At 42.7% G+C, this 11,091-nt stretch overlaps 1 protein-coding gene across 5 annotated transcripts in view; it reads left to right on the top strand.

Annotated features, from left to right (window-relative positions):
• Positions 1–280: 280 nt before the first annotated feature.
• The window catches only part of ZFP64 (ZFP64 zinc finger protein), a 28,395-nt gene continuing 17,584 nt past the window's right edge, over positions 281–11,091 (top strand). For 3 of the 5 annotated variants that reach the window (XR_009154435.1, XR_009154434.1, XR_009154436.1), the window contains exons 1-4: positions 284–3,823; positions 3,930–4,013; positions 7,287–7,526; positions 8,840–9,001. Coding sequence is in view for 2 of the 5 variants with exons in the window: in XM_058177301.1 (XP_058033284.1) it covers positions 3,817–3,823; positions 3,930–4,013; positions 7,287–7,526; positions 8,840–9,001 (493 nt within the window). In the remaining 3 variants the exon portion in view is untranslated. Of the gene's footprint in view, positions 3,824–3,929; positions 4,014–7,286; positions 7,527–8,839; positions 9,002–11,091 lie in introns of all 5 variants that reach the window. The other 2 variants (XM_058177301.1, XM_058177300.1) reach the window with 2 other exon arrangements.

The following is an 11,091-nucleotide window of genomic DNA, read 5'->3' as shown; positions in this document are numbered from 1 at the left end:
CTTAATTTTTCAAGATCAGTCAAGAATTTTTAGATGATGCCACTTAGCTGGAAAAAAATGAAGGGCTCTTGTTTTCTTTTTACCCATCACAGAGAACTGGCCATTTATTTTGACAACACATTCTACACAATATAGTGTGCAATATAGTGTGCAATATTCACATAACTGGATTAATTAATATTCATGTATCTTTAGTCATGGATGAATAAAAGTGTAAATTTATCTGCACCAGGTAAAACCTTGTTGGACATGAGATTTTATCGCTAATAGTGGATAAAAAAACCTAAGAGCAATGTGAGAATACTCAGGTTCGAATTCTACTCAACATGGGTGGCTGATGTTAGGCCAATCATGATCTTTCAGCAAATCTATTGCGCAGAGAATAAAAGTAAAATAGAGGAATACTGCATACCATTATTTGCCCCTGAAGGAAAATGAGGGCATACAGAGTACAATAAAGAAAATAAACGTTGCTGTTAGTTGTTCAGAGATCTTTGAAAAATGTCCTACAAATTTTATAGAATAGAATAGAATAGAATAGAATTTATTGGCCAAGTGTGATTGGACACACAAGGAATTTGTCTTGGTGCATATGCTCTCAGTGTACATAAAAGAAAAGATACGTTCATCAAGGTACAACATTTACAACACAATTGATGATCAATATATCAATATAAATCATAAGGATTGCCAGCAACAAGTTATAGTCATACAGTCATAAGTGGAAAGAGATTGGTGATGGGAACTATGAAACGATTAATAGTAGTGCAGATTCAGTAAATAGTCTGACAGTGTTGAGGGAATTATTTGTTTAGCAGAGTGATGGCCTTCGGGAAAAAACTGTTCTTGTGTCTAGTTGTTCTGGTGTGCAGTGCTCTATAGCGTCGTTTTGAGGGTAGGAGTTGAAACAGTTTATGTCCAGGATGCGAGGGATCTGCAAATATTTTCACGGCTCTCTTCTTGATTCGTGCAGTATACAGGTCCTCAATGGAAGGCAAGTTGGTAGCAATTATTTTTTCTGCAGTTCTAATTATCCTCTGAAGTCTGTGTTTTTCTTGTTGGGTTGCAGAACCGAACCAGACAGTTATAGAGGTGCAAATGACAGACTCAATAATTCCTCTGTATATGAAAGTTAATTAGTGTAATAGAAACAGCAACCTATAAAGAAAAATACTGTTGTGGGAGAATGATTCCTTATTGTCAATTTGTAGCGTTGAAGAAGTTTCCATACCATTATTTCACTGTTCATGTGCTGGTAGGAAATAAGTAAGCTGAGTAAGCTGTGATTCTTTTAATGTGGCACAGTGCAATTATATTTAAAAAAATGTATAAATTGCAACATGTATTAAATGTCAAAATACCTACTCTGAATTATGAATTCAAATGACATTATTTAAAAACATGCAAGAAAGCATCTTCATAATTATATGTTATCAACACAGAGACAGATTAGCTATTCTTTTAACATAATTAATTTTATGCACAATGCATTTGTTTATGGTATTTGTCATTATTCATCAATATAATTACGAATTACTGAGGATTGTTTTCTAGAATCTTTTTAGTTATTTTAATTGCCAGTTGATTTCCCTTCATTTCCACATTTCAGATTCTTTATTATTTTAACTACTGGGCGTTATTCCATATTAGCTGCTATCTAAATTGTTACATTTAAATTTAACTTTCATCTTCTTCCTCCTTCTCAAGTTGAGCTTGACTCCTGGTGACTTCACAGAAATACCAATTTTTAGTTGCCTCTCATTCAAGTGTTTGAATATAAATTGAATGAATTGATACATTTATTTATTTAGAAATTTTACACTGCTGCTCATTTTAAATAACTCTGAAGAGCTAACAGTCTAAGGAGCCAAAACAAAAAATGTATGATAAAACTCCCAATAAAAAGAACAAAAAATACAATAAATTCTCAGACACCCATAATTAATTCTCAACACAAAAACATGTGAGGTTCTTATAAAACCCTCACTCCGATGCCTGGGAGAAACGCATCCCAGAAGTCCAAAACAGTTTGAATCTCAGAATGGAGAGGAGGCTGTTCAATAAATCAGCAACTGCAATTGGGTTCAATCCAGCTGGATTAGCCAAGGTTGTTTAGTGTTGTGGCCACCATCCATTACAACCTTAAAGCAATACCAATTAAATTAATTCCGCTTTAGGATTACAGCATTTTGTATTTTTCTTTCATCACATCAAGGCACAGGTCACTTCTGCAGCCACTGGATGACCCGACCCCCTAAAAGCGATATCTGAACCATAGTAACAGGCCACCATGACTAAACTCAGCCATGGCAATGAAGCCAAAACAAACTGAACCTGTTACGGTTTGGCACAGGGATGAACTACATACAATCCATGGGCTGCAGGTGATCTCACAGAATGCCTTTTGCAGCCCCAAAGCAGTCATGAAATGAGAAGGGTTTTGTGCATAGGAAGCAAAAAATGTTAGTGTGGTCTTTTTTGTAACTGGAGTTAAGAGACAAATACGGGTGCCATTTCATTCATTTAAAATATGTGGAAAACCATTGTCAGCCATTTAATTTTTTCAGAGAGACAATGGATCTGTAAGCTTTAAGCACGATTTCCAAAGTGTTCAACTATACAAAAAACAAACCTTGCTAAAAAAAACACACACACAACCCCTGGTAAAGTCACGGCATCTTCAGTAACATCTCTATGATGTCAAATACTTTTTTGTCTTTTTTTTTTTTTTGGCACGGAAAAGTGAGAATATTTTGCCTCATTTCCATTTGATTTGTCATTCTTGCCACGATTTCTCTTTTTTTCCTTCCTATTGCTGCAATTGGATTTTACTGTCATTTGTTTTGATTATGAACTGCCCAGAGCATTATAGAAGTTTAACAGAAAAAATAAAAATAAAGAAATAGAATTCATGAATATCTGCAGTTTGTTTTTGTCAAATTAAAAAGCAGCATTATGTTGCCATGCCATAAGATTTAGGTAGGTGTGCATCATGACACAAATCTAAAAATGGCAGGTATTGGCTAGTGATGGCAAGAAGCTGCTTTTATCCTTCCGTCCCACTCTTGACTCCCCTGCAGACACTACTGAATGCACTCAGAATTGTACTAATCCTGTAATGTGGACCATAGGTTGCTTCCATTGCAGAACAGACTGGGATTCTGATTGTACACTGTGCACTCTAGCAGAAACTGGACTGGCCTTATTCAAGGTTTTGCTCCACGCATACCAGTCTCTAAGCAACTAGATTTCCTGGCAAATTGCCTTGCTCTTTATATAATCAGGCAGATGGTCAGCATTGTCTGGCAAAGTCCTGTGCAGATGCTGAGAACCAGTGTTGTCGCGGGATGACTCAGGGCCCGCCTATCTGTGGTCTCTGAAATATGGAACATTTCCTGCCAATTTGCAGGCATCTACGCCTGTCAAAGATGTAACGCTTCATACAGGTCTTCCTATACCAATAGCTTTTCTTTCATTTTTGTTTTTCTTCTTCCCTTGCTGAACCACAAATTAGGCTTGTGCCGTTTTATGTAGTTTTGCCTTTCAACTGTTGATGGTCAACCGCTTCAGGATGGGGAGCCACGTACAAATATACAGTATATAATTTAGCGGCGACTAATAATCACACCGAGCAGAAACGTGGGACACAGAAAGAACCGCGTGCCTATAGCAACCTATTTGGAAGCAAGCCTCGTGCAAATCTAATAAGCTTCCTCTTAAGTAACACGCCAGAGTCATAAGACAACCGCAAAAAAGGAACGCTCGCTCTGTGGGCAGAAAGACTAGCTCCGCCGGCTTCAGCTTTTGCTACGGAGCATGCTCGGTAGGCCCATATCCGTCCCCGCCTTATGGCCTTGCGGAGGGGGGGGGGTGAAGCGAAGAGGCTTTTTAAAAAAAAATTTTTGCCCCCTTTGTTTGCTTGTTTGCAGGCAGCTTCAGCTCGTGCATCGCCGCGGAACCCACGATGAACTCGAGCGCCGCGGGCCCTCAAACCTTCTCCAGTCCCGTGCAATGTAAGTGTGCCGCGCGGCTTATCCGCGCTCCCGGGCCGGGGAGTTGGAAGAGCCGCGTTGCGTTAAGGCACAGGCGAGCCCCGCAAGCTGAGTAGCGGCAGAAGCGAACGTTCGGCCCGCCCGGGAATCTGGCTGAGCAGCGGCTACGGGCCCCGGAACCTGGGTGGAGAGTGCAAGCGAGCAAGGATCTGAGAAGGCGCACGGCGGGGTGGCACGGCTGCGCGCAAAGGCGGCCGGCGGTTCGGAGAAAAGGGGGTTTCTAACTACGCGCTGAATTCCTGCAATCGCTTATTTGCAAGATGTGGGGGAGGGGCACCGAGGAAGCCAGTGCAATGCAACCCTTGCCGTGGATATGCAAAGCGTGCAAGCTGCCCAAGTCCCGGGGAAGTTGCCCAGTTCAAGCCCCTTAAGGATGGTCCACGCCGACTTAAGACTTGCAGAGCATGCAGGCCTCTTCCTAACCTGGCTACCCATCACGGAAGGCTTAGCTTTTGCGGTTCGATTGTGATGCATCTTTTTCCAGATGACTGTCGTACCGCCTTGCTTTGGTCGGGTGCCCTCCAGAGAGTTTGGACTGAAGCTGACATTATCCCCAGACGATATGGCTTGGATAAAACATTGGCATCCAGTTATGAAATACTGTTAGGTGGTTTTTTTTTTAGACTAGAATAACAGAGTTGGAAGGGACCTTGGAGGTCTTCTAACCCAACCCCCTGTTCAGGCAGGAAACTCTATAGCATTTCAGACCAATGGTTATCCGATCTCTTCTTTAAAACTTCCAGTGTTGGAGCATTTACAACTTCTGGAGGCAAGTTTAAGCGTGGGAAGCTGGTCATTTTGCATAATCCTCTCTTCTCTTTTTGGCAGTAGAAGTTTAGAAGTTTTAGAAGTTTAGATCGGGGACAAGAAAGGGAAGCCCTCCTCCAGATGTTGCTGAAGGACAAATCTCAGCAACCACATCCAGGGCAAGCAATGGTGAAGGATGCTAGGAATTGTTCACCAACATCTGAAGGGATACAGCCCCCTTCTCCCCCCCCCCTTCCCCGGTTGCTTTTATGCAGAGTTTTATTCCAGCATCTATTTGCAAGTCATCATACCAGTTGCATAAAAGTCGATCTATTCTACATCAAGTTGAGGTTCTGAACCGAAGTGTAACATTTATAAGCAAATTAAGAAAGATGAGAAAACATGGGATACACATGTTAATTTAAATTAACCCCTCCTCAAGAAGCCTTCCTTGGACCCAGCTGTATTGGCGAATTATCGTCCAGTCTCCAACCTTCGCTTTTTGGCGAAGGTTGTTGAGAGTGTGGTGGCGTATCAGCTTCCCCAATACCTGGAGGAAACTGTCTTTCTAGACCAGTTCCAGTCCGGCTTCAGACCTGGTTACAGCACCGAGACGGCTTTGGTCGCGTTGGTGGATGACCTCTGGAGGGCTCGGGACAGGGGATGTTCCTCTGTCCTGGTCCTGTTAGATCTCTCAGCGGCTTTTGATACCATCGACCATGGTATCCTGCTGTGGCGGTTGGAGGGATTGGGAGTGGGAGGCACCGTTTATCAGTGGTTCTCGTCCTATCTCTCTGACCGTTCGCAGACAGTGTTGGCAGGGGGGCAGAGATCGACCTCTAGGTCTCTCACTTGTGGGGTTCCTCGGGTCGGTTCTCTCGCCTCTCCTGTTCAACATCTATATGAAGCCGCTGGGTGAGGTTATCCGTGGTTTCGGGGTGGATTATCATCTCTACGCTGATGATACTCAGCTGTACATTTCCACCCCGAACCACCCCAACGAAGCTGTCGAGGTGATGGACCGGTGTCTTGAGGCCGTGCGGGTCTGGATGGGGAGGAATAGGCTCCAACTCAACCCTACCAAGACAGAGTGGCTGTGGGTTCCTGCGTCCCGGTACAGTCAGCTTACGCCTTCACTGACTGGGGGGGGTGAAGTTCTAACCCCCAGGGGAAGGGTGCGCAACTTGGGCGTTCTCCTGGACGATCGGCTGTCTTTAGAAGAACATTTGACGGCCGTCGCCAGGGGAGCATTTTATCAGGTTCGCCTGATGCGCCAGTTGCGCCCCTTTCTTGACCGGGACTCCTTACGCACGGTCACGCCCTCGTTACCTCTTGCCTGGACTATTGCAATGCTCTCTACATGGGGCTCCCCTTGAAGAGCACCGGGAGGCTCCAGCTAGTCCAGAATGCGGCTGCACGGGTAATTGTGGGAGCATCACATTGCTCCCATATAACACCTATCCTGCGCGGCCTGCACTGGCTGCCGGTAGCCTTCCGGGTGCAATTCAAGGTGTTAGTGCTCACCTTTAAAGCGCTCCATGGCTTAGGACCGGGCTATTTACGAGACCGCCTTCTGCCACCGATAGCCTCCCAACGACCTGTGCGCTCCCACAGAGCGGGCCTGCTCCGGCTGCCATCAGCCAAACAGTGCCGGCTGGTGACCCCCAGGGGGAGAGCCTTCTCTGTGGCAGCACCGACCCTATGGAATGAGTTACCTCCTGGGTTACGCCAACTTCCCGACCTCCGTACCTTCAAGCGGGAACTGAAGACTCTGCTATTCAATCAGGCGGGACTAGCCTAAATATTATTTTAATTTGATATTTTAGTTTAACTTAGTTTTAATTGAATTTTAAACTGTATTAATTTCTTTATAATTTTATAGTTTAGGGTTTTATATCGGTCGTTTGACCGTTTTAATTTTAAATTGGCCGGTTAAATATTTCATTTTAAATGTATTTTAAATTTATTGTGTTCCTATGTGTTTTAATAAGGCTGTACACTGCCCTGAGTCCTTCGGGAGAAGGGCGGTCTAGAAATCTAATAAATAAATAAATAAATACATTTTTTAACAATGTGGCAACTTTTAAGATTCTGGCTAGGGAATTCTGGGAGTTGAAGTCTACATCATAAAATCGCCAAGCTTCAGAAACATTGCCTTATTGTAATAATGTGAAATAACAGAATCTGTTTGTATTGGACAAAATCAAGGCAGGGCTATTTTGAGCTTCTTTGATATGATTTCTTCTTTCAGGACTAAACTGTTCTACAGATGGTTCCCTTATTCCTTCCCTTTTCTTGAAGTTAGCTCTACCTTCCTTCACAGCTCACTCTGATGATATAATGATGTTACTGGCTATACCCCTGCATCTTTTGGAAGTCGGTTTTTAAAAAGTCCATCGATCATGTATTCAGTAGCTTCTGAATATTAAATATGTCTGTTAATGTTTTTTGAGAGTCATTAACTGTTTGGTTCATATATTTTGGCAGTTCCTGGTGGAACCACAGTCCTTGTTGAACTCACTCCAGATATCCACATTTGTGGTCTCTGCAAACAACAATTCAATAATCTTGATGCCTTTGTTGGTCACAAAAGGAGTGGTTGTCAGCTGTCTGGCACAACAGCTGGAGCTACCAGTACAGTGCAGTTTGTGGCTGAAGAAACAGTGCCAGCCTCACAAGCACAAACTGTTGCAAGAACCATCACATCAGAAACACAAACCATCACAGGTATTTTCCCTAGAAAGCTTGGGAAGTGATGTCTACAAAGCAGGTAGCTTCATTTTGAGCACAAAGGACCTCACTGAAGCTTCATGGTTTAATTTCTGGCACCTTCAGTGAAAATGATGGAAGTCTGCCCCACATCTTAATGGGCAGAAAGATTGGCAAAGCTGTATGAGTATGTGGCTTAGTACACCTGTATGACATTTGTAGCTTCCATTCTTGGGGACAGGAAGAGAGGATTGGAAAAAGTTTCTGAAAAAATATATATTAAATTATCTCCATATTGGAAAAGAAGCCGCAGAGAACAATTTGGGACTGTTGGGCTAGTTGGAGAAATAGAAATAGTTTGGCAGATACAAGTACAGGTAGTCCTTGCTTAAGAACCATTCATTCAGCAACCGTTTGAGGTTACAGTTGTGCTGAACGTGGGGGGTTTATGACAGATCCTCAAAGTTATAGTTGCAGTGTTCCCATGGTCGCGTGATCACAATTCAGGTGCTCAGTATCCAGCTTGCAGTTATGTTATAGCATCTGGTGGTCATGTGATCACCGTTTGCAACCTTCACTGACAACAATGTTGGAAGCCAGCAGGAGATCGCAAATGGCAATCACATGCCCGTGGGCCCTGAGGCAATCACATGCCTCATGGGCTCTGAGACTCCTCAAATGGGTCTGCCAGAACTGCCATCATGAATCAGCGCAGTTACATGGATCTTATGCTTTACAATCGTGTCATTTAGCAATGAAATTCGTGGTCCCAATTTCCATTGCTTAAGCAAAGGGTACTTGTCAGCTTCTACATTTTCCTTTCTGCGCATCCCGTGTTCGGGATAGGCAATGAAGTGATCAAGAATGAAAATATTACCTCAACCTCCTGGTTTCTTCCCTGCCGTTAATGCCTTACTGTCAAGAAGCCAGGAGTCAGGATAGAATTCAAAAGCACTATGAATTTATTCCAAGCAGTCTATACAAAAATCTGATCCAGCAGTCAGCAAATTAGTGGCAGATATGAGTCAGTAGACTTCAAGGGGGGGGGGGGGACTGGATTTAGGTCCCCTTTGGAACTCCAGACTGATGATGCATTTGATTCCCACCCTTGGCCTAAGCCTGGTCATCTCTTATACTTAACATAGCTCTGGTTTGTTGATTGGGTATAGGAATGTAGACTGTAAACATAAAAACATCTGATCAATACAAAGGTTGCATTGGGTGCATTAAAGGTTTTTCTGCCACCAATCCATAGACAGTTAGGTAGCAATATGAAAAGGGTTTTCAACATTTGGGGATCCTAAAATGAAGCTTTTTTTTATGTTTATCAGTATCAGCACCCGAGTTTGTTTTTGAGCATGGATACCAAACGTACCTGTCTGGTGAGAACAGTGAACCTCGGACAGCTACTCTTGTTACCACTCCACCGAAATCACGCAGCAAAAAGTCCAACACATCAGTGGCGCAGAAGAAATTCAACTGCAGCTACCCAGGTAAAGGATAAACCGGGTAAATCAGAAATCTATTTTTGAATGGACGGAGGGGGCAGAGGCACCCTTGGCATTTTGAAAATACGTTGTGAGTACAGTGGCTACCATGGAAGGATGGGGGTGGGGGGACTTCTTCATAAAATGGCATTTCGAGTCACATGATGGTTTCAGGCAAGAATTGAGTAACAAAGGTCTTAGACCACCACCAATATGTTTTATTTCCAAATGTTTCCAAATCGAAATTTTGCAGAATGTCCCAAATTTGAGGGAGAAATAAGGCAATAAATCAATCTGGATCCGTTTCAAGGAACATCCCTGCTTTTATGCCGATGAAGATTCTCAAGTCACCCAGGCAGAGTTATCTGAAAGTTGAGTCATGGCATCTGGACTTATTTTATGCTGAAATAATAGAAAATATTTTAGATTTTCAGGTTTTAGATTCTGGCAGTGGTTTTGTTCTCCAAGCTTGCTTCAGTTTAGTTTCTGAATGTTTCGTTATCAGACTAGGTAAAATCATCAGCAGGATTATCTTGTCCTATTCTCCTTAATTTATAAATGTCTTTTGTGCCAGTGTAGTCAGTTGGTTGTTTGGTTGTTTGATTGTTTGGAGTTATATTTAAATTCTGAGCAGCTGATTGGGTTCTTTTGTTGATTGTTATTTTATGGTGGCTTGAAACATTTTGCTGCCTTCCCAGCAGCTTTCTCAGTCAGAATAAGTTGGCTAGGGGAATCTGAGTAGGCAGAGAGCCGTTGGAATGTGCCAACTCCTAAAATTCTTAGGGGGACACCTCGGGATTTCTTCAAACTGGCAAGAAAATTAAGTCAATTGCCATGACTCAGCTTCCAGACAGCTGTATCTGGATGACTGAGAATCTTCATCAACATATTGCCACACACTTTGGGGAAGAAATCCTGAGGTTGGTGCAGGAATCCCCCTAAGAATTTCAGGAGTTGGCACATTCCAACGGCTCTCTGCCTATTCCGATTCCCCTAACCAACTTATTCTGACTGAGGATGCTGCTGGGATGGGCAGTGTAATGTCTCAAACCAACATTAAATAAGTCCAGTTACCTGCCATGACTCAATTTCCAGACCCCTGATTTTAGCATTTCATGCTTCCAAAAGTTTTAAAACAACACATTTCACAGTTGAAACAGTTTCTCTTTCAAAAAAGGTCCATGGCTGTATTTGAAACAGTTGGAAAATGCACACTCCCCATGTTCACAATTACCTAGATCCCAGCATGCATAAACAGTGTGGGAAAATGCCGTGCTTCAGTGACTTGGAACCTTTGGTCATGGAGTGAGTAGGAGCCAAAAGAAATTTGATTGCTACTTAATTCTGTCCTTTGCTGATGGAAAAAAATCCACTAATACACATCTTTAATTCATGACCACCCAACCTTTGCTTAAAATCTCCTAATAAAGAATACTCCACTACCTTCCAGAGTAAACTATTTTTATGGATTGATGTAGACAAATTCTCCTGATGTTTCTTGTTGTATTGCTTCTGGCAAAGGTTCAGGTCATATTAGCTCATGGAAGGGATGGACTGCTGAAGTTAGAGGGCATTTCCAAAAGGAAAACCTCTGGGCAGGGAATCCTCTGGAAAAGAAAAAGCAAGACACAGTTATAAGGAAGGGTACTTTCTGCATATTTGCTATACTCAGGCTAGACACAGAATCATTCCGTTATGAAGAGGTCAGCTCTGTCTTACATTGAGCAAAGGTCATTGTTCCAGATAACTCAGTAGTATATACTCTGTCTAGGAGCAGCATCCTCCAGACACAAGTTATAGTTAGTCCTCAACTTAAGACTGTACTTGAGCCAGCAATTAGATTGTAAGTAAGTTGTGCTGGTTGTTAAGCGGTCATCGTAACTAACTTTAATTTACAATGTTTTTAGCGCTGTCATTAAGTGACTCACCAATGGTCATCAAGCAAACCCATTGTCTGCAACGGGTGGGGGGGTTTGTTTTGCAGAAAAATGAAAGTAAACACCAGTTTTTGACAAAAAATAAATAAAGTCGCAAATTGCAGTCACATGATCACAGGATGCTGCAAGCAGCTGTAACTGTGGGCTGGCTGCTGAGTG

Source organism: Ahaetulla prasina, chromosome 3 (assembly GCF_028640845.1).
Source record: "Ahaetulla prasina isolate Xishuangbanna chromosome 3, ASM2864084v1, whole genome shotgun sequence".
Classification (NCBI taxonomy): Eukaryota; Metazoa; Chordata; class Lepidosauria; order Squamata; family Colubridae; genus Ahaetulla; species Ahaetulla prasina.
Note: the sequence above shows the minus strand (reverse complement) of the source record. Positions and strands in the feature narration are given on the sequence as shown.